This window comes from Pseudorasbora parva, chromosome 22, assembly GCF_024679245.1.
Source record: "Pseudorasbora parva isolate DD20220531a chromosome 22, ASM2467924v1, whole genome shotgun sequence".
In the NCBI taxonomy this organism is placed as follows: Eukaryota; Metazoa; Chordata; class Actinopteri; order Cypriniformes; family Gobionidae; genus Pseudorasbora; species Pseudorasbora parva.
This window is the reverse complement of record NC_090193.1, coordinates 37,343,851-37,369,669: the sequence shown is the minus strand read 5'-3', so window position 1 is coordinate 37,369,669 and position 25,819 is coordinate 37,343,851. Positions and strand designations below refer to the sequence as shown.

At 37.3% G+C, this 25,819-nt stretch overlaps 2 protein-coding genes across 6 annotated transcripts in view; both read right to left on the bottom strand.

The window, feature by feature from the left end:
- The window catches only part of kcnab2a (potassium voltage-gated channel subfamily A regulatory beta subunit 2a), a 121,703-nt gene extending 105,292 nt beyond the window's left edge, over positions 1-16,411 (bottom strand). The window contains exons 1-2 of one of the 5 annotated variants that reach the window (XM_067430907.1): positions 16,253-16,411; positions 927-1,090 (exon numbers count right to left, since the gene is read on the bottom strand). The gene's annotated coding sequence lies outside the window, so the exon portion shown is untranslated. Of the gene's footprint in view, positions 1-926; positions 1,297-16,252 lie in introns of those variants that run through there. The other 4 variants (XM_067430909.1, XM_067430910.1, XM_067430911.1 and 1 more) reach the window with 4 other exon arrangements.
- Positions 16,412-17,287: 876 nt separating this feature from the next.
- park7 (parkinson protein 7) lies at positions 17,288-24,435 on the bottom strand. Its single transcript, XM_067430977.1, has 6 exons — positions 24,253-24,435; positions 21,202-21,303; positions 20,778-20,837; positions 20,462-20,531; positions 18,215-18,301; positions 17,288-17,729 (listed from the first exon to the last, which is right to left on the bottom strand). The coding sequence occupies exons 1-6, from the start codon at positions 24,340-24,342 to the stop codon at positions 17,569-17,571; spliced, it is 570 nt and encodes a 189-aa protein (XP_067287078.1). The 5' UTR covers positions 24,343-24,435; the 3' UTR covers positions 17,288-17,568.
- Positions 24,436-25,819: the final 1,384 nt, after the last annotated feature.

The following is a 25,819-nucleotide window of genomic DNA, read 5'->3' as shown; positions in this document are numbered from 1 at the left end:
ACCAATTTATCATGCAGCTGTACTGCATAAATGAATATAAGACAAGCATACTTGCAATATGCACCATTATACGACTGCAGTTCATTTTGCTTATTACCAAAGAAATAACAGCCCATGCTTTATGAAAATGATGAGCTATCTGTGCATTATACAGTTCAATCACTGATGCAGGTTAACACAGCAAAGTTCCAAAAATATCATATCCCTTTTGACCAGAAAGGTCTTGTAAACATTGTTCACTTGGCCAAAAATCATTTGCCCCCCCAAAAAGGCAAAAAAGCAAGCTCCAAACGAGAGACCTGGCACCTTTTTTCTTTAATGATGTAGCTGCTGTTGAAAACTTACTGCACCAAATTCCTGCGACTCACTCCTTCCTCACATTTACCAGTATCGGCCCTGTGCCCAAAAGCAGAGCGACACCATCTACACACAGCCTAACAGGAAAAGCCACTTCCTCTCCAGCAGACGGTACTCGTTATGTCATGACATCTCAGAAACCATAACACATCTTTGCGATATTATCTAGCACCAATTATAATTGAAGCCGCAACAAACCCGTATTATCAATGTCGGACTGCGTAGCGTAAAGCCAGCGATTGTGGGCAACAGATGGGTACTGCAGCAGGTGAGAGCATGATGCTCATATTCAGCCATCAAACAATTACTCTTCAATGCATTTCACAGATATCTCACTCCTTTCAAAACAATTTTTGAATGTCATGATGCCTAATGGTCATTTAAGCAGAGACAGCATGCAGTAATCATTGAGCACAATGGGAAAAAGACAGACGGAATAACTCCGTGCAATATGGTCATGCCTCTCAAACGCAGCAAGCAGATGCAGAGACAAGGAGACGAAAAGACAGGATTCCCTTTCGCCCGCACAGTACATGCACACACACACACACACACACACATAGACTCACGCTTAGGTGGGGAGCAGGAGGAGATGGAGAGGAAAGCAGAGAGCTCGTCTTGTTGCTTGACTACCCACCTCTGCCGATGCCTGATGCAGTGTTTCCTGCTCGGCGAGGCTGAAGAAGTGTTGGGTGGGTGCAGCCAGATTGCCTCCGCCGAGCGTCAGGAACGGCTGCGAGAGAGAGAGGGAGGGAGGGGGAGATGAGACGGGAATGGTGAGTGGGTTTATCCTCCACGCTACCCTGTCAATGTGTGTGCCTGTATGCCTGAGTGCATGAGTGTGCGCGTGAGAGGGGGCGGATGGGAAGGAGAGAGAGCAGCGTGTATGTGTGAGCGAGTCTCCCGAGACAATGCCAGTGAATAGAGACCGAGGAACTCAGTAGATGCGTTAAATGCAGGGTCCCTCCCTCTTACATCACACTAACACAGCACTCTGCACAGTCAGCGCAACATCTAAACATATGGAGGAACAACGGGTGCAAGGAGGAACAGAGAGAGAAAGGCACAAGAAAGGAGACAAACATATTTAGCATGTTTATAATGTCTTCATAAAAAAATTAAAAAACACTGCAAAAATGCTTTAGGACATTAATAAATGGCTCTACACTCATTTCTTCAGCATTATGTTGGACTTGATATATTTGCTGAGTCGAAGGACACATCACAGGTGTGTGGTGAAACACACCAGGCCTCTCTCACAGGATATACTTTCAAAGATAACATTACGCAGCATTTACAATGCGTGTAGAAATGTATCGTAGTTTAGTGGGAGCAAAAAATCAAAGTGGGACATCAGGATTTGATTAGCTTATTAGCCTGTTATATTATTGGTTAATATTGATTATAGGTTATAATCTATTCCCACTCACGCAGCTAGTTATGAGCAAAAAATGTTGTTTAAGAGCCATTTTAATATTATTGTTTACTGCATATATTTGCAATATGGAATATAAAAAGTGCACAAAATGTACTAGTTGGTCAGTTAAGAAAAAAGGAGAGAAAGTTTTTAAACCATCCAATGGTAATGCCTTTCTTTTATTTCAGTTTCTGCACTATAGATCATCTCATTTTTCACACAGATTGTATTAGCACATGCTTTAGTACGAGATGCTAGCCTGGAGCTTTGGGGACTGCAGCAAACCTAGCATTGCATAGTGTCGTTAGTCCTTGGCTCATGTCCAGTCCAGCCACACTACAGTAGATCTCTTTGCCACCTTTCTAATCCCATCTTTGCAGCATGGAGACCATAAGAAAAAGACCTTTAGATTTAGCCTAAGCACAATGAGTGTTGCATAGGATACAGAACAGTGTAAGAATAGATGCATTCTTGAAGACCACAGTAGTCTATTAAACAGTCACAAATGTTTTTTATCAAACACAGGCGAAGAAGAAAGCTGAAACGAGCGATCTCATAAGCAGATGCATTTGAAAAATAATACAATCAACATTTAACAGTAGTAAAATCAAAATGGCTGGTGTTACAGAATGAAAAGTTGACAAACGAACAAGCTATAGGACTATGAAGCTTTGGGGATGTTGATGGAATCGATCTACAACATCTGTGTTCTGATCATCATCGTTCTGAATCTGATCTGGATGTAGTCTTTTTTTCTCAGCTTTCTTCCTCAAAATGTTGCTTTTACTCATGAAACTTACATTCATGTGTGAATAAAAAACAAAAAAAAACACACGAAGCCAAAATAAAACATATCTCTTTTGACACATTGCATGTTATTTACACAAGATATTCATGTGGGCCATGAAACTTGTGAAAATGACTAAAAACACTGGCGGTGACTAACAAATTTCATGTTTACGTTCCTCTAAGACATGAACAAATAGATTTACGATGATACTCGACAAGACAGGCATTTTAACATCCTTTTGTATGTATATTTACACGAGGCGAGACACGTGGCCGTCCTTGGATGCGTGTTGCTGTGCCGTGCGAGTACCGCACTGAGAGATGCAGGCACCTTCTCATCCATTTGCGCTTGAATATTAAAATTTTCAAGGTTTACAAATGCACATATTAACTTACAAAAATAAGCAGCAGTGGCCCATCAACTGGACCAAGTGTCTTTCACGCTGGCCCTGAGCCATTTGGCAGTCCTTATTGTCAAGCCCTGCTGTCCCTAGATATTTATATTCTTTAATATTTATATATTTACTACTTCAATGCACACTCACACACACACACACACACACACACACACCTACAAATAACTGTCAATGGTGAATCTCTTGTTCTGAAGTTTTCCTGGTGTTTAACTGAAGAAAACTGGATTGGGATGCTGTCTGGAAAATTCTCTACTGAATCTATAAATTAATTTGAAGGTAGGCAAATGCAGCAGTGGTTGACGGGCAATTAATAACAATCAAATCAAGTCTCCCTTTAAATTTGAATCTACAGGTGTACAAATAAAGCAGATCAAGAGGTTGTCTTCAAATAATTAAATTTTTTGTTTAACATTTTCCAGAGAAAATTTTAAAACAGGGTTCCCTGAAACCTATATCTGTTAAACCTGTGATGGAAACTTCCTTTGCCAAAAATTACAACGCAGGACAAGAACAAAGCTCACACATGAAAAGGCCCTGGAGCATTTGTCAATACATTTCTCATACAATAGCACGTTCAATAACACTGTTCTTTCCATGACTCTAAGATTAAAGAGCACTTAGGAAAGACAATACATTTTCACAGCACCAAGCAACATCCACAGCCTTCTCACTGGGATGTGCATTGGCATTTTCATGAAAACAGAGGGGTTTTTCGATTCCTGCCGGACTGCGTCCTTTTCTCAGCTGGAAAACAACAGTTTGAGAAAGGAATGGAGTAGGTGAGCTCATTTTTAGCAAACTGATCAAATTGTAAGAAAGATATAACAGCTTTGACCTTGAAAAGATACAATAGTAAAAGCACACGCTGGGAAGGACCAAGTAATTTTTGCCCATTATGGCTAGAGTGTTTCACATCCCTCTAGCAATGGAAATTTAGGAATTACATTTGCAAAGCTAATTACATAACCACAAGGATAAAGTAACTATGATGATCATCGTACCATCTGACAGGTTTCTAATTAACCCCTGCAATTGAAAATGTCACGGAGATAAAATATGACAAATTACAGCAATCAACCATCCATAATATTTCAGAAAATCACATCAATCCAGTAAGCTCTAAGGACGTTAAGGGCATCCCAAGGACAGGTGAGAGACTCTCAATGTCCCTTACTCTAAAAAAAAAAATTCTCTTTTGCTCATGGTTGGCAGTCAAATAACCATTAAACTGGATAAGTGTGTCTTAATTACCATTTCATTTCTGAAAAGAGAGTTTTATTTTTCTGAGACAGAACAGTCAAACTATTAAACCTGTAATATAAACCTATGCTGAAACCTAAAGTTTTCCTTCCATTCAGAATTCTAAAAGGCCCATTCACAACAAAAACGATAACTATGGGTGCGTTCACACTTGTAGTTCGGTTAGTTTGGTTAATTTGGTCCGGACCAAAAAACAAAAACAAAACATATAGTCCTGGTCCTTTAGCGTTCACATTGGCATTTTTAACAGCGAACCTAAAGTTACCGAACCAAAGGCATAGGGAGACGCTCACAGCCTGATTGGTCGGCTTATATGACGTAGGAGCTTACCGAACATTCAAAACAACGCTGTGTGCTGGATTAAACGCCATTTTATGCGTCTACATATGGCATTATTTTTACCAGCTGAGAACTCATGAAGAGCTCATGAAATGTTCAAAACATTCAAAACAGCAGCAGGATTTCCTCCATTGTATGCAGAAAAGAGACGGGCGTCTCTAATGCAAAAGAGACGGCCGTTCTGTCGTCTGTACCTGCTAATAATGGGCAACACGGGTCCTTTGATGAGAAGAACCAGGTATGCTTTTTGTGCGTTTTTCTAGTATTTTCGAAACATGCTCGTCTGACCAAATATTGATGAGGCACCTCCTCGTTGCTCCACATTTGCCCTCTAACGTTAACGTTATTCATTTTGTATACACCGATCTTTCCGCGTCGTATCTTGTGACATTACGCCCGGTTTTTGGTCCGTGTTGCGTTCATATATCAATCGAACCGCACCAGAATTCGTTTGGAAGCGGACCGAGACCCTTTTAGATCTTTTTAGCGCTCTCGGTCCGCTTGTTTGGTGCGCACCAGGGTTCGGATGGCAGTGTTCACATAGGTTCAAATGAACCGCACTAAACGAGCAATCACACCAGGATTCGTTTTAATCGAACCAAACATGACAAGTGTGAACGCACCCTATAAGAATAAGTATAACAATAATTATGAAAGCATCATCCATACAGCGTTGGAGTTTTGTCATCCACCGTTTTAAATGCTAAAGCTCTTTAATGTTTAGTAACTAATTGGCTGTCAGTGTTTTTATCGTTCATCAGGTGAAAAAAAAAATCTTTTGAAAGTGATTTCAATGTTATTTTTTATCTGTAGTGTGTTGTTAACGTGTGAAAATATATTTAAACTTCTCATAATAACATAATAACAATAACAAAGGTCTTTAATGTAGTGTTGCATTTGGGAACGTAGTAGGCACCAGTTACACATTACACCTGCATAGTTGACGATTATGCGTTTTACTAGATTTGAAATGAGACGTGTTTGTAAACAAGTTTACCGTCAAAATAAAAGCTCATGTTTATCTGTTTCAAGTATAGAAATTAGGACAAAACTAATTATGAAAGTTTCATTTATTTTTCAGTGCATTTATTTTACAATATATGGCCATCACTGTCATAATGATAATAATAGTTATAATATTGATCCTATGTAGTGTAATGTAGAATAAGACACTACGGGTGCGTTCACACTTATCATGTTTGGTTAGATTAAAACGAACCCTGGTGCGATTGCTCGGTTAGTGCGGTTCATTTGAACATATGTGAACACTGCCATCCGAACCCTGGTGCGCAGCAAAAAAGCGGACCGAGAGCGCTAAAAAGATCTAAAAGGGGTCTCGGTCCGCTTCCAAACGAATTCTGGTGCGGTTCGATTGATATATGAACGCAAGACGGACCAAAGACATGTAAACGGACCAAAAACAGGACGTAATGTCACAAGATGCGACACTAAAGGTCAGCTGATTTGACGACGCGGAAAGATCGATCGGTGTATCCAAAATGAGAAACGTTAGCCTGACAAGCCAGACCCACATAGAGATGTTTGGTCTGGAAACTCACCATTGACAGCTCAATCCGAGGGGCGGGATAAACGGTTGCCTTTCAAACCCCCTCTGCACGGCTTGCCCACAATTGGATAGCGCTACAACCAACCAGAGCAACGAAGGTGAAGCAGAGCTTGTTGACAGATTAAACTTTCGCCGTATCCGGTCAGCAAAACTCCGAACACATCTTCCCTTCTTAAGAATGACTTCAGTGCCGTTCTTTGTTCTTTTCTCAGAGAAAAGCTTAACTCCAGGTTAGGGATGTCAACGATTAATCGATGATCGATTAATTGTCGATAAGACTTATCGATCATCGATTAAGCAGGGTCATGCACATGCACGGCTCAAACGCGAAACGGGAGGGGAAATGAAGCGAGCGTGCCCGAGTACTATTTGGGACCATTTTACAGCAGGAGTTACACCTTCATCATCATGACTGCAAGTTTGCATGTGCATTCGCAGCCTTTTGTTTTGTGCAAATGCAAGTTGTAATATTGTGTTTATCTTGTGCAGGCCTATCTTTAGCTGATTTATCTCATAAAGGATGCATTTGGTAAATAATTAACGTTAGAGGCGAGCGGTAGTAAAACCGTGGCGGTGATCAGCTTCAGCGTGCAGCTCCAACAGCGATGCACAACTAATAATGATTATGATTGGGACTGTCATATTACACAACATTAATGAGAACTAGGGCTGGGCGATATGACGAAATATATCGTCTGGACGATAGAAAATGTCTATCGTTTTATATAAGGCTCTATCGCTTACGCCACGATAAGGCGTTTACGGCAGAACTTTACGTCAAGATGCTCCTCACGCCACGGCATGCCCATGCACGCTGCAATACATAAACAAACATGGAGAAAGACGGTAACGTTAGGTTCAGACCAGGGTAATTCTCAGAGTAATTATGCCAGAGTGGTGGCATAGTGCTCAAAACAAACTTCAGACACAGACGCTGCAACGGGCTTTTACGCGTGGCACACCATAGCCATATATTGAAATATTTTAATGGCAGGTGTAGGGATGGCGAATTTGAAATAACAGCCGCGAGCCGCACTCCAGCTCTCTCTCTATCTCTCTCTCTCTCACACACACACATACACACGCACTGTCCTCCTAGCGCTCCCGTCCACTCACGTCACTTTTTTAAAATCCCCCACAGCGCGAAACACGAGTCCCGCAAACGCTTTTCCGAGGAGCCGTTTGTAATCTGAGGACAATGGCTCCTTAGTTTCGAAATGGTTTGGTCAAGGTGATGGCGTTTGAAAATAAAGGCGTTTGTCTAACTTAAGAAGCTCATTTGAAACAATGCCGCAGCTCATTTAAGAAAATGACAGCTCCGAAGAGACGTCGCGGCTTTAGTTCGAGGTAGTGCTAACAATAATAAAAAAAAAGACGATCAACACCTTATGTATTACCACTGAAATGTAGATATTTCCAAATGTAAGCCCATCTTAAGCGAAATGCACGCTTCATACTGTCGTCTGCTTTGGCTCTAACCTCGAGTGTTTAGTTTACTTTTTGCAAACCTTGTGAGCGCACAAACCCAAACGCTGTGACCTCGCGTCAAATGTTTTTATTGGTTTATTAAGTACAAACAGGCGAGTTATGGAAAATTGAGTGTGAGGAATATGTTCACTTCACACAAAAAGATTTTGGAATGAGATGGCTAGTAGCGTTTAGTCCACTGTATAATAGCCTAATTTAGAGATCACTTTTATTTTATTTTAACCGACAAATTTGATCGATTAACGTTGATACGGTCAACCATCGGTCAAACGGTCATCGGTTAACATCACTAGGCAGGTGTTAACTTTACCAACTGTCTTGCTTGAAAAAAAAGGATCTAAATAAAATAAAAATGTAGTCCATACTACCTTTATTTGTTTTGTATATCATTTCAAACTGCATTTCCACATTGCAATTTTGTATAGACTATTCATAAACTGAATAAACAGAAAAATTGCTATATCGTTATGTATATCGTTATCGGGATATCAAATGAGCTATATCGGGATATGAATTTTTGGCCATATCGCCCAGCCCTAATGAGAACACTATTGTAATAAAACATTGTGATTGTTAATTATTTGGGTTTATTTGCCGTGTTTCATTGCGTTGATCCAGGAGGAGCGCATGCACAACATGAGTCACACACTCTGACTCGCGCATGTAACTTAGTTCAAGTGCACTTGTGCATTCGCATCAGATTGTGCTGAAGTAATTTGTAATATTACATTTATTTTGTAACGTTATATATGTGATCAATCATATAGGATGCGTTTCTTTTAGCGAAATAAAACGCACTAGCAAATGGCTTCAGTCAGTGATGGCTACCGGTTTTTATTCAGTGCTTCGGCTTTAGTGCATACAGAGCAATGCATAATAACGATGATTGGGACTGTCATATTATACAACAGAAATGAGAACACTATTTTAATAATTGTTGTAAAGTCATTGGGTTTAGGTGCCGTGTTCAGAGCGTTGTTCCAGGAAGAGCGCGTCTCCCATTCTGAATAGGGGTGTAAGAAAATATCAACACACGTGAATATCGCGATATTATGTTTGCCGATACTGTATCGATTCTCAAAAACGCTGTATCGATATTTATATATTTATTTATTTACATCCAAGATTCGTGGCTTTGTGTTCGGTTTAAACCACAGACTGTATAACACCCAACCGCTAGATGGCAATGTTATCTCAGAACGTATAACTGACGCGGAGCCGGAGAAGCGCAGGGTAAAAGTGCGTGCATCACTAGTTTACATTAGCAAACCCAGCTCTCAAGACGATAGAATTATTCCGCTCTTGCAGTATACAGAGCTGAAGTGTGGACTCATGTTGGCTTCATCTAAAAAGAAGCCACTAAGGAAATCGACAAGAATCATTTTGTTTGCAAAATAGGCCAAGTTATAATCTAATACTCGGTAAACACATTGAAACAGAGAGCTCGCTTACCATCCTGACGTCACCCGCGCTGCTGAGAAGCATTTCGATAGAATGTACTGCACGTTTTCCTCTCAGTAACAAAATAAACACACTCCAAAACTGACAGCGGTGGCAGGAGAACGAAAGATAATTGCAATGTGGATATGGATGCACCAGCTTTGCAGTTCAGTAACGTTACTTGAAATAGCCCTTTATACAATAGACTGCTTTATAGAAAACAGCTTTAGGCCCCGATCACACAGAACACGTTTTTCAGGTTCGAAAACGCGAGGCGCACTGCACTCCCTTTTTTGGTCGGCGTTTTCTCATTCAAAAATGAGCAGTGCGCTTTAATGTTTCTAGGCAACCCCCGAATCACCTGTACTGTCAGTCAAATCAATGTAACGGTCAACACAACGGAAGGCCCGCCGCTTCATTCATTCGATTGGACAACAGAACATAAGCGCGATGATGTTGCATGCTTTTCCGCTCAGAGCTGACTTTTTTTCAACTTCATGCGCTCGGAGCGCTCCTTCAAAAACGCGAGGTGCAGCAATCGGTTTAAACGCGAGGCGCCCAGGGCGCATAACGCTCTCTGCCAAACGAATCCATTCAAAAAAGGCGCCTCTCGCTGCAAAAACGCGTTCTGTGTGATCGGAGCGGCTGTGTTAAATATAAAACAAACAGTCATTCAGTCATGGAATGGACTGCACTTTCTGTTGTTAAATAGCCACTGCTATACTGTGAACCTTTAAAACATTTACACATAAAAAAATACTGAACTTTCACACATGGGCTGAAAAGGGTATCACTCATATTAACCATATTTTCAAATCCAACACATTAACAACATTTCCGCATTTGGCCCAGGAGTTTGGCATCAGGAGCAATGAATTTTTAAAATACCTGCAACTCAAATCTTCTGTTCTGGCAAAAATAAACATCCGAGCCACAAATTTAGAACTTCCACCAGCAATATCAGACTTGGTTAACATTTCATCTCCAAAGAAACTTCTCTCCAAAATATACAAAATCATTTCAAATCAATTTCAGACCATATACTTACCAACAATAAAATGGGAAAACGATCTCTCAATAGCTCCTGATGCCAACTTCTGGACCCAAATCTGTAAAAACATCTATTTCATGTCCAAAAATGCTAATCTTCAATTGATACAATACAAAACACTTCACAGAACACACTACACGGCCAATAGATTAGCTAAAATGGGTTTCACATCAGAAATTTGCACACATTGCAGTCAGAAATCTACAGATACATACATCCATGCAACCTGGCACTGCACTCCAATCAAACACTTCTGGGAAGAGGTCACACAGTCACTATCCACTATAGTGGGCTGCCACATCCCACTATCGCCCTCTCTTTGCTTGCTTGGGGACCTCACAATAATTACAGATAAAACTATAAACTTTAAAACTCTCCTCATAGCCCTAACCATTGCCAAGAAAACTATCCTCATGAACTGGAAAACTCGTAACAAAATACACATTAACCACTGGAAAAATCTTCTCACCGACTTTATTACAATGGAATACACATCTCTCCCCTATAATCCCTCATCTGAAAGCGACCTCTGCCATCCAACACTTTCTGACCTCTTACAACTCTGAATCCTCTCTCTCTCCGTAACTCCGTCTCCTCCCATCTCTTAATCAATCCACAGGCATTACTGCATAATTCCAATTATTGTCAATATTGTTTCATTGTTTCATTATTGTTATTGTTATGATTGCTATTATTTATTATTATTATTTTTATTATTGTTGCTGTTTCCATTGTTGTCTTTGCTTTCATCATTGTCGTCATCATCATCATCATCATCATCATTATCATCATTATCATCAACTATTATTATTGCTGTTTTGGAATTTCAAACCTGGTTTTCATTGTCACCACTACTACTATAGTAAAATCGATTGATTATTTCTAATTTTCCCCCTAATCTTTTCATGTGTTTTTAATGCACCACAATGTAGAAGAGAAATGTGTGTTTGTATGTATATTTAAATTGGAAAACCTCATAAACACTAAGGCAGGTAGGACAGGCGAGAAATGGTTTCTCTAGGACAGCATCTCTGTCCTAAGTTGAGACACTCGCACAATGTCCCCCTTCTTTTAATGCACCTTAGACACTACACACAACATAAAAATAAAACAAAAAATAAAATAAAAAGTATAGGGACTGAAAAGATGTGGGGGGAGGATTATCTTATATTATTATTATACTATGTGAAACTTATTGACCCATTGAAAGTGGTGACAATGATAAATATTACATAGGAAAATAAAAAATAAAATAAAAAAGGGACACTGATTATTACAATGATGATGATGATGGTATGATGATGATAAGTGGTAGTGATAATATAATAAATAATAAATGTGTAATTTTGCTTTTGAATACACACCCACACCTACACTCACCCACACACACCTTATACATTAACACACTTTTATTTCACTTCTAGAATTATGTAATTACTTGATTGTCAATTACTGCACTATTGTGGTTTGTATGTCTGTATGTCAATAAAAAAAAATAAATAAAAAAAAAACATTTACACAAAGAATCCTGCAGTAACTTTACATTTCCCTCAACTTAGATTGCACATTGCATATGATTAGTGATACAAATTATACTGTATTAATCAAAGAAAATACTTTGTCTCGTGTTTTAGGCTTATGGTTGTGTTCTTTATTCTTTTAAATTATAAAAAACAAAAACACAAAAAAGAAATATCCCAATATATTGCCTCTCTTACAATATCGCAATATATCGTATCGTAACCCCTGTATCGTGATACGTATTGTTTCGCCAGAGTCTTGGCAATACACAGCCCTAATTCTGAATATGAATATCAGCAACTCAATTCAAGTTCACTTGTGCATTCGCATCATTTTGTGAAGATATATAATTTGTAATATTTTGTTAACTTTATATAAATCTGATTAATCTCATATAGGAAGCTTTTTGTTGTTAAATAATGCGCTAGCAAAGAGCTTCAGTATAGTGTTGATTCAGCGCATCCGCTTCAGCTCGCGCAGTGCAAACAGCAACGCATGACTAATAATAACTATGATTGGGACGGCCACATTACATAACGTTGATGAAAACAATATTTTAAAAATCGTTTTGAATTAATTGGGTTACGGTGACGTTTCAGCACGTTGTTCTTGGAAGAGCGTCCACACATTCTGAATAACAGATCTGAGGCGACATTCGTGTTGTTTTACAGGTTATTTGGTTATTAAATAAGTCATTTAATTAAATTATAAACAACATCGACTTATTTTACAATCCCTTAGCTCTTTGTTTAGATAAAAAAAAAAATCTCTCTCATTCATTTGGTACATAGAACATAGCGTTTTGAGCAGCATTGCACATCCTGTCGGCTATAAGCCACTGCTGTAGACGCATATTTCAGTATTATGGTTAACGATTAATCGATTAATTGATCGTTAATTTAAACGACGATCGATCATGGGAATTTGTGAAAATTGACACCCCTACTCCAAGTCTTCAAGAGTCGCGGTCAAAGCTGATTTTTAAAGACCGCCATTCGGTTCGCCAGTTTCTGTGTTTTCTAGAAGCACGCAAGTGCAACTCAGCCGTCATTATGTTAAGCCCCGCCCACCGACTCTATACACGATGTGATTGGCCCGACCAGAGTTTGCCGTTTACAGCTCAGAAGTGTATTGAGAGTTGCTAGACGACACTCGCAGCAGATTTGATTTGCTGCCGCTAGGGTGCGTCTAGATTTCTAGGCTAGAGTAACGTTAATGCTAAAGGGCAAACGTGGAGCAACAAGGAGGTAAGTGCCTCATCAATATTTGGTCGAACAAGCATGTTTCAAAAATGCTAGAAAAAAACCTCACAAAAAGCAAACCTGGTTCTTCTCATCAAAGGACCTGAGTTGCCCATTAGTCGGTACAGACGACAGAACTGCCGTCTCTTTTGCATCAGTTTCTGCATACAACAGAGGAAATCCTGGTGCTGTTTTCAATGTTTTGAACATTTTATGAGCTCTTCATAAGCTCTCAGCTGTTAAAAATAATGCCATATGTACACGCATAAAATGATTGCGTTTAAAAAAAAAAAAAAATCAATTAACTGCAATTCAACAGTAGTGTGTAATAGGGAGGATAAATTTAGGATAAATCCAGTTGGACTCAGGCCGAGAATTTTGATAAGCCGGACACGGGCCGGGCCGGAGTGTCTCGGGCATGGGCCTAGATTTGAGGCCTGTGCAGGGCTTTCATAAGAAGGTTGAGTCCCCTTTAAAGGTCAGGTACAAGTTAATGCACAGACTTTTTTCTTTGTTCAATTTGCACACTGAATATGGGTTGGAGGAGAGCTCTCCATTTTTTAACTCTCAAAGTGCACCAGATTGATGAATTTAACATTAAAATGCACAACATTTTGTGTGTGTGTGTGTGTGTGGGGGGGGGGGGGTTCTTTGGGTGAACTATGCCTTTAAGTGCTGGCCTCATCCTAACCAACAGATATGGTTAAGAGGGAAGAACCAATCAGGGAAGTCAGTGAAGAGTCCCATAATTGCATCATTGAACCAATGAATGACTCAGTCTGGCTAATAGCGCCACTCTTTGCCAGAGTCTAGCCGCCAGCTTTCTACTGTACAGCTACTCAAGCAGGAAAATGTGCCGCAAAATATGCTAATATTCCAGAAATATCTTTGAGGAAGAGAGGAGGAATTCAGTCACTTTTCTAGATGAATTCATATTATTACAATATCTCCAAGTTGTGTGTTCTCTTAGGGGTATCCTCAACTATGCAGACTATTATATATCACAAGCACTGTACCAGCAATACTCTTTGTGCTGCATTTGTGTGCAGTGTTACTCTTTTGTTTGGATGACTCCTGGCAGCACTCTAGTCCCAAATGCAGCTTGTTAAAAGATGAGTAAGACAGCGGTTTCTATTTATACACTGGTTTGCAGCGCTGCAGCGGAATGGAGCAAAGGCCAGCAAAAAAAGAAAGAAAAAAGATGCACTTGCATGCAGGCTGTGAGGAGAACTCTTGCGTCTTTACTTCACCTTCCTGTCCCTGCACTTGAGTTGAGAAAAGCACATTCACATGTGGCTTGAGGGGCGGTCTCAAAAAACTGCAGCCCAGCTGAAGTGTGAAAGCAGGGGAAGCCAGTTTTAAATATTTCTTGACAAAGCAAGTCCATTTCTCCGAATGCCAACAGACTGATTGCTGTATACATTTGCCCACTAAAAAAAAACCTGAAAATATTCTACCTTTACACAGCATTCTGTCACCTAGTGTAGCAACTAAAAAAAGGTTAAATTATCAATTATATTCATCCACCCAGTGTAAAGACCATTTTCACACTACACTGTCATTCAGATCACATTATGGATTGCAGACAGGATGTAGCCATATCCGAAAAGTATTTTTAATGCAAAATGCAAACTGATGCAGCAACAACTACCAATGTAAGAAGACATCCTTGCGGTGGGTCATTGTTTGCACTCCCATTGATAGTCACCACATTATTTCGCTGCATATTTGCATAAAGTTTAGAGCTGCTGTCCATAACATTTTTTGTTTAAAAATTATCCAAAATCAATTTGAGCAAGTACATATCCAACCAGTGTTCAAAACCATCTCATTACCTTAGCCCGATTCACAACGGTAAGCTTGTAATAACGTATTATAATTTGAATGGCTGGTGGATTTCCACAGGAAATATGAGCATGTCTTTGTGTCATTACATCACGTCTGTCTGTGTACATAAAGGAGGGGTCCGGCTAGTTAATTAAATTAAAATTTTATTACATTTATAATTTTGATGGCGGATTGTAATCCAGAAAGATCCAAACGACAATCATCAGTAACAACAGGAGATTCACCCATAATCAAAAGCAAAAGATTAGCATACAGAAATTGAGATGTAATGCAAATACAAAGACAATAATAATAATAATAATTTGTTGTGCTATGAGCCAAGCAATCGTTAGATGTAATCACCGTTGGTAGCACGATTTTGTCTTACTATTACCAGACCAAGCTCAATTTATAATTGAACATTGGTCTGGGGAGTCCGCTAAGCTTTATTTACTGCACAAGAGGCGTGATAAACAAGCATTGTTCAAGTGACTCAGTACAGAATTGCATAGATGTCGACAACGAGAAAAACAAAACAAAAAAAACTTACAGACTGCAGCTTTAACTTATTATGTCTCCAGAACCCCTAATGCAAATGTTTTATTTTTACTGAAAATGATTGATGTCAACTCTGCTGTGGCAACAATCAGTCAGTGTTCATCCCTCTTCAGAAGTATTTCAGAGAGATTCATTCAAGTCAAAAATACATATCACGTCAGCAAATGTGCAAAACTCTCAATATCCTTAAAATGCATTCCTATAGTAAAAACAATAGACACAAGGTCATGGGCTCGATTCCCAGGGAAGACATGGACAGCCTTGAATGTACTCTAAACCACTTTGTATAGAAGCTGGAAAATGTATAAAAGTAATGTAAATGAATAATTTGTCCCACATTTGTTTTCTAAAGCAGTTCCCTCACACACACACACACACACGCACACACGCACACACAATGTACAACACTACCATGATTGATAACCATAATTTTTTCCACCAAAACACCATACCACAGTTTATTTTAATTAAACTTAATTGGTATTAGGTATTAGCTAATGTCATCAAACATACAAACAAACACACAAAAATAAATAAGTAAGCTTTATCGTGTTTTGTTGTAGTAAAACAGGTGTTTTGGTGTAAACTATAGAAACTCTGGTAAATACTATAAACCATTTAAAAGATAGTGAACAAAAAGCTGCCATGTTTTTAGCATTATTATTATTATTATATGGGAGCAGCTGCTGTTCATCCAGAAATTAGTTCAAGTTCACATCAAAACTCAAAATCAAACATCAGAGACGACAAACTAGCTAACACAGAAGGCGAATACAGAAATTAGTTGATTAATTCCGGACTTTATAAGCTGTAGCCTGACATGAAGTCCTCATATACGGAGATAACGGCAGTTCAACCTCACTAGCTTAACTTAACTTGTATGAAATACTGCAGCGATTTCAATCAGCAAAATAAGTCTCTAGTCGTGATTGATTTCTTGCATAACCGTAGTTAAACAGCGATATAACATCTTATTCTTACCTTGCAGAGAGATAGGAGTTCTTTAAATATCACGTTCGTCGATTTTCACCTTTAAAAACTGTTAATTGTGTGAAGTCGCGCGCTCGTTCAGTCAGAGCGACGTTGGTCAAGCTGCAAGCTGAGCGAATGACTTTTTTGCCGCTTTCAGAATCTCGCCACGCGCTACAAAAGACATACACGCGCTGCGTAGGGACACTCCTATTGGTTTGTTGAGAAGCACCGCGACAACACAGTGGCGGGTGATTGGTTGGCCTTGCAGTACGTCACTGGAAATATGTTACAAGCGACCAATAGGTATGGAGGCCTTTTCAATACACTATCCTCAAACCAGAGCCATAGAGACCCTTTCTCTATGTCTCTGCCTCAAACTATGCGCTGCATTAAAGATGATTTGATTAAATATTTATTAAATGTAAATAAATAATAAATAAGTTTATATAGGCCTATATATAAACCTAAACGTATTTATACACCTTAATTTTCTCACATTGTCATAGTTTATTCGCTATAGTTTAGAAAATGGTAATACAATATGACAAGTACTCAGAGTTTAACTGTCAGAACAAATTAATCTTGATAAAGTCAGATAATTGTGATAAAAAGGGATGTAATGGATAACAATCAGCTGTTAAATTTAAGTACACAATTATAATAACCAATGCTTCATTTTGTTCAGTCTGTGGTGTCAAAGGTCACATTAGCCATTAAAGAAAAAACACTTGAGCAAAACATGCTCAGGTCAAAGTGTCTGAATCATTTTGGTCCTACATTTTGATCAATTTTACTGGAAGTCACTGTACGAATATTTTTTTTAAATATATCACAGTTTACTTTTTGCGCTCCTAACTTACATAAATTAACTATAGTGTCCGGCACACACTAGTGAAAAAATACATCTGGTGTCTGAATAATTTTTGGACATATATATTGATCCTCCTTGCTGTTGTCGTGGCATTAAAGTCCTTAAGATTTGATTTGAACAAGCAACACAGACATTTATCTGTTAATGTTAAATACAGAAGTTAGGAGACTTCATGAGTTTAATGCACTGTATTTTTATTCTGGTACAGAAGTTTCTTAAGTGCAAAGGAAGAAAACTATGAATCTGACAGAAAGCTGTAAAAGGCTATTCAACGTTTATTGCCATTTAGATCATCTATGGCCAGTCTGCATTACTCTCTTCAAAGTAATTAAATATTCACATTTCTACACATCAGAAAATCACAGGCCAATTAAATGAATAAACTCCCTTTCATATTGGCAGAGCATTACAAGCGCCACTTTAAACAGTGCAGATCTTCTCAGTGTGATGATGATTAGTCTTTCAGGACGAGTGGGGCTTTGACTTGGGCAGCGACTTCTGCACCCATGAGCTCCTCCACTATAGTCAAGGCAAACTCAAAGCTGGTTCCTGGCCCTCTGCTGGTGATCACGTTACCATCCTTCTGAACTCGAGCCTCTGAATATTTATAATGATCTAGAAGAAGAATACAAAATAATTCATATGGCTAAATATATCACCAGTCTACAAGTACAAAAACTTTGTTCTCCTGCTGCCAAATGAATATAAACCCAAAGTAAAACACTTGACAACATTGTGTTCAGAATACCACACTATTTATGTAAACTGTGCGCTGTTTTAAGTATGCACAGAAATCCCAGATGACCTACAACATTTTTAGATACATGCAGTAGCCTACATAATAGCTCTCACACTGCAATTAACCGTTTTCCCTTACATAAGAACAGAGAATAGCATGCATTATGACGTATGGTATAGATTCCTGTCCAAACATTGGCATTGCTACATGACTTATTAATTTCCCAACACTTGTCACTGTGCTGTAACCTACAGCACCCTCTGTTGGATTTTTGTCGTGTGTTCTTTTCCATGACAAGCAAGTTTCCATCATCAACATCAGTGCTTGTGAGAAAACGACTAGGTATACATAGAGACATTACCACCAGCCATCATCTTGTCCTTGGCACCTGGATGGGTGGTAACTGTGCTGCCAAATGCAATACCGTGGGCCAAAAGTGCCGTCGGACCTGCAACAGGTCAGAAAATGATATAAAGTTAGACAACCTGTTAAAAGTAGGAAATAATGAGGAAAATAATTACGGCATTATTATTTGTGGAGTTGCTGAAGTCTGAAACTCGCTGAAGTCTAAGTGTTCAGTGCCCAAAGTGACTTCAACATGATGTACGTCATATCACTGTCAGCTAAACGTCAATATATTGTCATCCAAAATAAACCAGGTATAAAATTTCCATCTAATTCTGCAATCCACGTTGGGAGAACGAACGGAAGGAAGTAAAAGTAGGGTCTAAAAATAACAGGCGATTTCACTGCATTATCATTGGCAGTGCCCTGGCGGTGCACTAAGCTCATCTGAACATTAATGAAAAGAGAGCTCTTAACTATTGATCGTGCACTTTGGCAGACGTCCAGTGCGGTCTAGTGATTACACTTTCTCTGGCAGGACGTCTGCGGACCGATCTGATCCTTGCATCTAATGTTACGCGTCTTGCTTGTGAGAAGCTCAGTTCACAAAGGGAAATAAAAGACAGGCAGGTATAATGGACCTTTATGTCCCAATCACAGTCTCAAAGCCTTGCTACATGTAACATACTGTATTTGAAGAGTCAAGCTCGCACAATATCACGACCAGGCGCATTCAGGGTTATTATCATTAACTATAACCATTAACTAAAACAAAATTCAATAAATTAAAAATTATTTTAATTCAGCTAGGTATCAATATATTTAGGCAATATACAGAACTTGAAGTAGCTACTACAATATACTTAAAAATTAAAACTTAGAATAACCATATAAAAAAAATAAAAAAAAATAAAAAAAACATAAAATGATAAATCACCAAAACTTTAAATGTAAAATTAAATCAGATTTTTTTTAAATAAACAAAAAAATTATGTTTATTAACAATATTAAAATAACACAGGGCATATAATGGCATTGCAACAATCAATATTTTCTGTTCTTAGAACATATAACAATTTATATTGATTTTATGTATACTGTAAATAGGGCTGTCAAATTATTAATTGCATCAAAAAAATTAAAAATAAAAGTTTGTGTTTACATATATGTGTGTGCTGTGTATAATTATGTATATTTGAACACACATGCATACATTTAAGAAAAATGTGTTAGATTTATATATAAAATATTAATATTTTTATGTGATAAAAATAATAGAAATATAATATATATATATATATATATATATATATATATATATATATATATATATATATATATATATATATATACAGTAAATACATGCTTTTTTAATCAAATATATACACATGTATGTGTATTAAAATATATATATAGACAGCACACATCTATATTTAACATATATATTGAATTTACATATATATTTATATATGTAAATTCAAACTTTTATTTTAGATTTTGATTAATAGCGAATAATCAAGTGATAACACAATTATATATATATATATATCCGACACAGATTGAAGCTAAAACTTGGATGCAGATCTGCAGATTTCAGATTAGGCAGTGTAGTAACCAGAAATTGTGTCTGCTAATTTCTTCTTGACTATGTAATCATGTGTTCTGGATTCACAGATACGGACTCAGTTTTAAAGGTATTCCACGGCACTAAAAGAAGCCGTTTCCCGTTCAGCACAGATCCCTGTGGGGACATCTGCCGTTTTCTGGGACGCCTTCCTCTGCTCTCTACGACCACATGGGCTCACTGTCCTCATTCACCACGTCCTTCATGAGCCCTTGAACGGCAAAGCTGATAGCACACATCTCAGTGTTCAATACGCTTCCAAATGAAGATGGACGTGCTTAATATTGGCAATTATTACAACTCATTATCTTCATAATTTGTATTTGAGATTTTTAGTTTTACAGTTCGGCAGTCATAATTATAATCCACTGAGCTGTGAGCATCATATTGACATAGATATGTGGCACAGAAATCTTCCAGAAATTATCCACACGGTTCAGGTGTACAACGGGGGCAAAGACCCTATGGGAAAAAAATTACCAAAGGCCCTCCGGGAAATTCATACTGGAGGAAAAAGGTAATATAGGACTTCTCTTGCTGACATTTTGCATAATGGAGCAGCACTGAAACAGTTGAAATAAATTATGTTTATTCAGAGAAAGGTTAATGTGTGCACGGAGGTCACGATATGAAGATTACCTGCACAGATTGCAGCGATCAGACCCTTCCTGCCCTCCTGGTCCTTCAACACCTCTTTCACAGCGGGAGACTATAACACACACACATATAATATGCATTACTGAAATCACTGGCACAAAACCTCTTAAATTTACATAATTATGCAATGTTTGCATTTCACAATACAACCGCATTTCTAACCTCAGCAGATGACTCAAAGATGTTTTCTATTTATTTGAGGGACACGGCATAATGTTATGCAAGATGTGCATGGCGTGAAACTCTCCTATGGAATCCGTTCAACTGTTAAACACGCCTAATTAAAATGTATTTGTACCTCAGAAAGGTTTTGAGCTCCAAGCAAACCTCCAGGCAGAAGCACGACATCATATGGACCCTGTCCGAAAAATGACACGCATCTGCGATAAGCAGCAAACCAGGAATGTTTTCATTATCAAGATTACTTCTTTACTATAGCTGATGTGGATATGTACATATGAACGGTAAACTGAATATATTTAAAGTTTACTTATAGCAATTTTAAATGAATTTGAAAGGTAACCAATGGTGTGGTTTTATTGGCAATGCATAATGTAGGCAGTAGATGGAGACAACACTCCATTCACCTTCATCTTCATTCAGCCCAAATCAGTTCGCAGAAGAACTGAGATTCAGCCTGATATTGAATTCAGAAGAACAGCAGCTACTTATGACGATCTCTAGTCAACTTTGAACTTATGGGGACCGAGTTAAAGCCAAACCTGTTTGCGGGCGTCCTCCAGACTGGAGTCTGGGCAGATCATGACGTCACGGCTGCATTGCACTGGCTCTTTACCCGCCAGGCCAGCCACAGTAACAGCGATCTGTGAGAGAGAGGAACAGGAAAGAAATATCTGTGTAATACTTTTTGTTGCAATTTTAACAAACAAGATATAACCACACACAAACAATCTTTTAGACAATAAACAAATTACAGCTCGAGGGAAATTATATAAAAGAAGTCCAGTCCAAAAAGAAAAGGAAAAGGGGGAGGACAGGACACAAAATAAATAAATCATATTACAAAAGAATATTACACACATAGTGCAAATTCTGCATGTTTTACAGCCTTCTTATTTACAGACAATGAAATTGTATTTAGGCAGATTGCACACGCATTTAATTATTTGGCAGGATTTAATAGGGTTGTAACTCGTGGCGAGAGAATCCCTAAAAACTGTGCATGCAGTAAAAAAAAAAAAAGTTTACTTCTCAAGGCTGTGTGTTTAACTGTGCACATACACTCCCATAACATGCATACTTTCGGCTTTACACCATGTCCAGCATCATACGTCACGCTTTTTGACACAAGTTTAATACGGAAGGATATTTGATTTTATTACATGTTAAATATGGATATTTTTCTTATAAAACCCATTGATTTACTTCAGGCCTTTATTAACCCCCAGAGCCGTGTGGAGTACGTTTATAATGGATGGATGCACTTTTTCTGGCTTCAAACTTATGAGCTCCATTCGCTGCCATTATAAAGCTTAGAAACATCAGGATATTTATTAATATAACTCCAAATGTGTTCATCAGAAAGAAGAAAGTCGTGTAAATTCATGGAATAATTTTCATTTTAAAGTGAACTTATCTTTAAAGTACAAATTCAGTTATTGTTTAAAGATGTTAAAGCAGGGTTTAATTGTTTGTATATTTACATTTATGGATATAAAACTTTCCAATAAATAAAAGGATGTTTATACAAAAACTTGCTTTGATTAGATTCTTATCATTAATATAAACCCCAAAAATAATGTGTCTATAAGATAATGAGAAAAATTACAATATACATGGACAATCAATGCATTAACACTCCTCCAAAAAGGGCACTCCCAAAACAGATGGCCGACAGTTTCAGAAGAACAGTATGGATCAATGTTGCCTTTACATTCTACAGAAAAAGAATAAAATCTATAAATTATTTTGTAAGATACTTCTTTGTCTTTATTTAGAAGTGGCCAGAAAAAAACCCAATCACTTAATATTAAACACTGTTCCAATAAGAGATGATGGACGGAAATGAGGTAACAGATTTTGCAACTGGACTTATGTCAAGAGAAACTGATAACACCAATGACAGTGGATTCAGGGCTGAGGGAACAGAAATCACTGAGCCACTGTTAATTCTGAAGAGCATACACATCTTCAAAGAGATGGCCATAAAAACTAGATTACATTTTTTCCTACACTGTAAAAACATTTTTTTGGTTTTTGTTGATTTTACTTTAAAAAGTAAGTAACCTGGTTGCCTTAAAATTTTGAGTTTATTGAAATTAAAAATTTGAGTTGATACAATGAAGGAAATTTGTTTAATAAATAGAAACTCAAAATATTATTGTATCTGAACCACATAAAACATTTGATAAATCATGAAAATAGCACTATTTGGCATGTTTCACTGCGTCATCAGAAATAAAACACACAATTACCCAATATGCTTACAAAATCATTTAATAATATTTTAATAAAGGTTGTCGAATCTCCAAAAATTAACGCAAAATTAGGGCAACCATGTAACTTTTTTTCTAAATATTTTTTTTACAGTATAGATACTGAAAATTAGTATTTCGAAATAAAGTCAGAGTCTGTGTAATAGTTGTAATTTGATAAAATTATACATTTAAAGCCAAATCTAATTGTATGGAAGCTTGTTTCCACCACAGAATAAAACATTTTAAAAGATAATTGAGACTTTTCCTCACAATTCTGAGTTTACATCTCGCAACTCTGACTTCCTTTCTCAGAATTATGAGATATAAACTTGCAATATTGAGTTATAAAGTCAGAATTGTGAGTTATAAAGTCCAACTCTGAGGAGAAAAAAAAGACAATTCTGACTTTATATCTTGCAGTTGCACATTTATATCATACAATTCTGACTTTATAACTCGATATTGTGAGTTATTACAATTTTGACTTTATATCAGGCAAAAGTCTGATTTGTGAAATAATTACCTTTTTATTTTTTATTCTGTGGTGGAAACAAGCTTCCATATAACTGAGATATTCTTTTAAGATTGAATGATATATAAATAAGAGATTTTATGATCGTAATCAGTATATTTTTGTAGATTTCAAACTAATGTGAAACTTTCTTTTTTTCACTTCATTTTAGAAGCTATAGGCCTATTATTAATATATTTACATGCACATGCATATATAATATGTAATAATGTTTAAAATATAAAAGCTGAATTTTCATCATCATTACTCCAGTCTTCAGTGTCACATGATCCTTCAGAAATCATTCTCATATGATGATTTGCTTCAAAAAAAAAAAAAAAAACTTCTTTATGAATAGTTTAGTCAAAAGAACAGCATTTCTTAGAAAATATAAATCTTTTCTGACATTATAAATGTCTTTACAGTCACTTTTAATCAATGCAATGCATCCTTGCTGAATAAAAGTATCACTTTCTTCCAAAATGTACTTACAAAATCTGATTATGTAATAATGTCACAGTCCAGTTTACTCTAGCAAACTTTGGCATTTATACACACTGGCAGCTCAGAGTCTGGCAGCAGTTTGTGACCATACACAGCTGTAGCACATGACATGAGCAATATCTATGCAAAAGAAACGCCTAATCGCTGCATGCACTTAACAAAGAACACTGCAAAAATAATGAGCATGCATAATAGATAACTAGTTGGCTACGGACATGCATGCATCGTGACACTCAATATAACGGTGTGTGTGTGTGTGTGTGTGTGTGTGTGTGTGTGTGTGTGTGTGTGTGTGTGTGTGTGTGTGTGTGTGTACAGACCCCCGCTCTGCGCATGACATCCACCGGGATCACCGTCTCCATCTCCTCCGCTCCCTTCGCCAGAATCACTAGAGCTCTTTTACCGGCCATAACTGTGAGTCCGAGGGCCTGTGTCTGTCTGCAGTGCAATATAACCCCTCTCACGGACGACACATTTATTATAAAAAGTTCCGGGTCTAGCTACTGTTGGGAACTACTACCAGGCAAAATAAAAGTCTTCTTCTATACTTCTTAAAAGTGCATTCATTTATTATATTCTTATGGGTTATCCTGTAATTTGTTTTATTGTCAAAATATAATAATGCGTATTAAATCACAAATATTTTTTTTAATTTTACAATAAAATATATTATTTTACAAATAAATAATCATTACAATAATTTTACATACTTTATCACTATCAGAGGTGTGAATGTTTTTTTGTTGTTGTTGTTGAAAAAGACACCATAAACTCTTTTGATGATGCTCAGTGACTGATATCCTTTTAATTTTTGGTCTATAAAATGTCCTCGTTTTTTATTTACTCAGATATGCCCCGTTTATTATTATTTCTATTTTGTTATAATTGTATATGCATATGTATGTACATGCATATCTAGGGATTGTAAGCTCTAATTTGTCTTTATTATTTTGCCTTTTTTTGTTTGTTTGTTTTTTTGTTTATTTGGTTATTTTTAAATAATCAATTTAAAAGGCAATGAAGAGATGAATGAAAATGTAGGCCTATTCACCTGAAAATCTTCTAATGCATGACTACTACAGATTAATAAAATAAGACCTGAACAAAAGGGTTCTATATCTCATTCTTTTTGAAAAGAGAAAATATGTATCTGTTTTGATCTCCTGGAAAAAAAATATAGAGTTTGATATTCTTAGCTTTTAAACAACAAAGGACTAGATCCACATTATTAATAATGTTACATTTGAAAGGGATAGTTTACTCAAAAATACCAAATCTGTCATTAATTACTCACCCTCAAGTTTTTCCAAACCTGTGTGTTTCTCTCTTCAGTTGAACACAAAAGATGATATTTTAAAGAATGTTGGTAACCAGAGAGCTGACGATAGTAATTGACATCCATAGAGGGAAAAAATACAATGGAAGTCAATGGGTGCCATCAACTGGTCTGGTTACCAATATTCTTTAAAAACAGTAATATTTAACACTTAAAATAATCTATAAGTAAATGCTATTTTGCTTTTAAAATGGTTCAACATCACTGTAAAAAGCAAGTGCAGTGCATCTCTTGAGCCACTAGAGGACGCTATAGAACATTGAATTGCAGATTCAGGCAAAGTCTTTGTAACTGGCTTGTTGGTGGGCCTAAAACAGCATTCAGTCTCATCACCTATAAGCAACAGAAATGCAAATTTCCAATAAGAATTGCATCATGAAAGTGTTGATTTTGATGATATGTAGGCTAGATGAAAGTTGGACTGATTTGATCCACCACCCAGTGCAAAATAATCTAAATCCTGCACCCTAAAAAAGACCTGAAGGAAGTACAAGTCTTAAGCAGTTACAGAAAAAGCATCTGGAGTGTATATATTTGGACACTTCTCCCAG

What these genes read in the sequence shown, in the direction of transcription:
- park7 (XM_067430977.1), bottom strand. Translation starts at nt 24,342, where the DNA reads ATGGCCGGTAAAAGAGCTCTAGTGATTCTGGCGAAGGGAGCGGAGGAG. An exon ending in TGGAGGACGCCCGCAAACAG is followed by an intron (nt 20,838 to 21,201) that starts GTTTGGCTTTAA and finishes TTTTTCGGACAG; the next exon opens with GGTCCATATGATGTCGTGCT. An exon ending in GATCGCTGCAATCTGTGCAG is followed by an intron (nt 18,302 to 20,461) that starts GTAATCTTCATA and finishes GACCTGTTGCAG; the next exon opens with GTCCGACGGCACTTTTGGCC.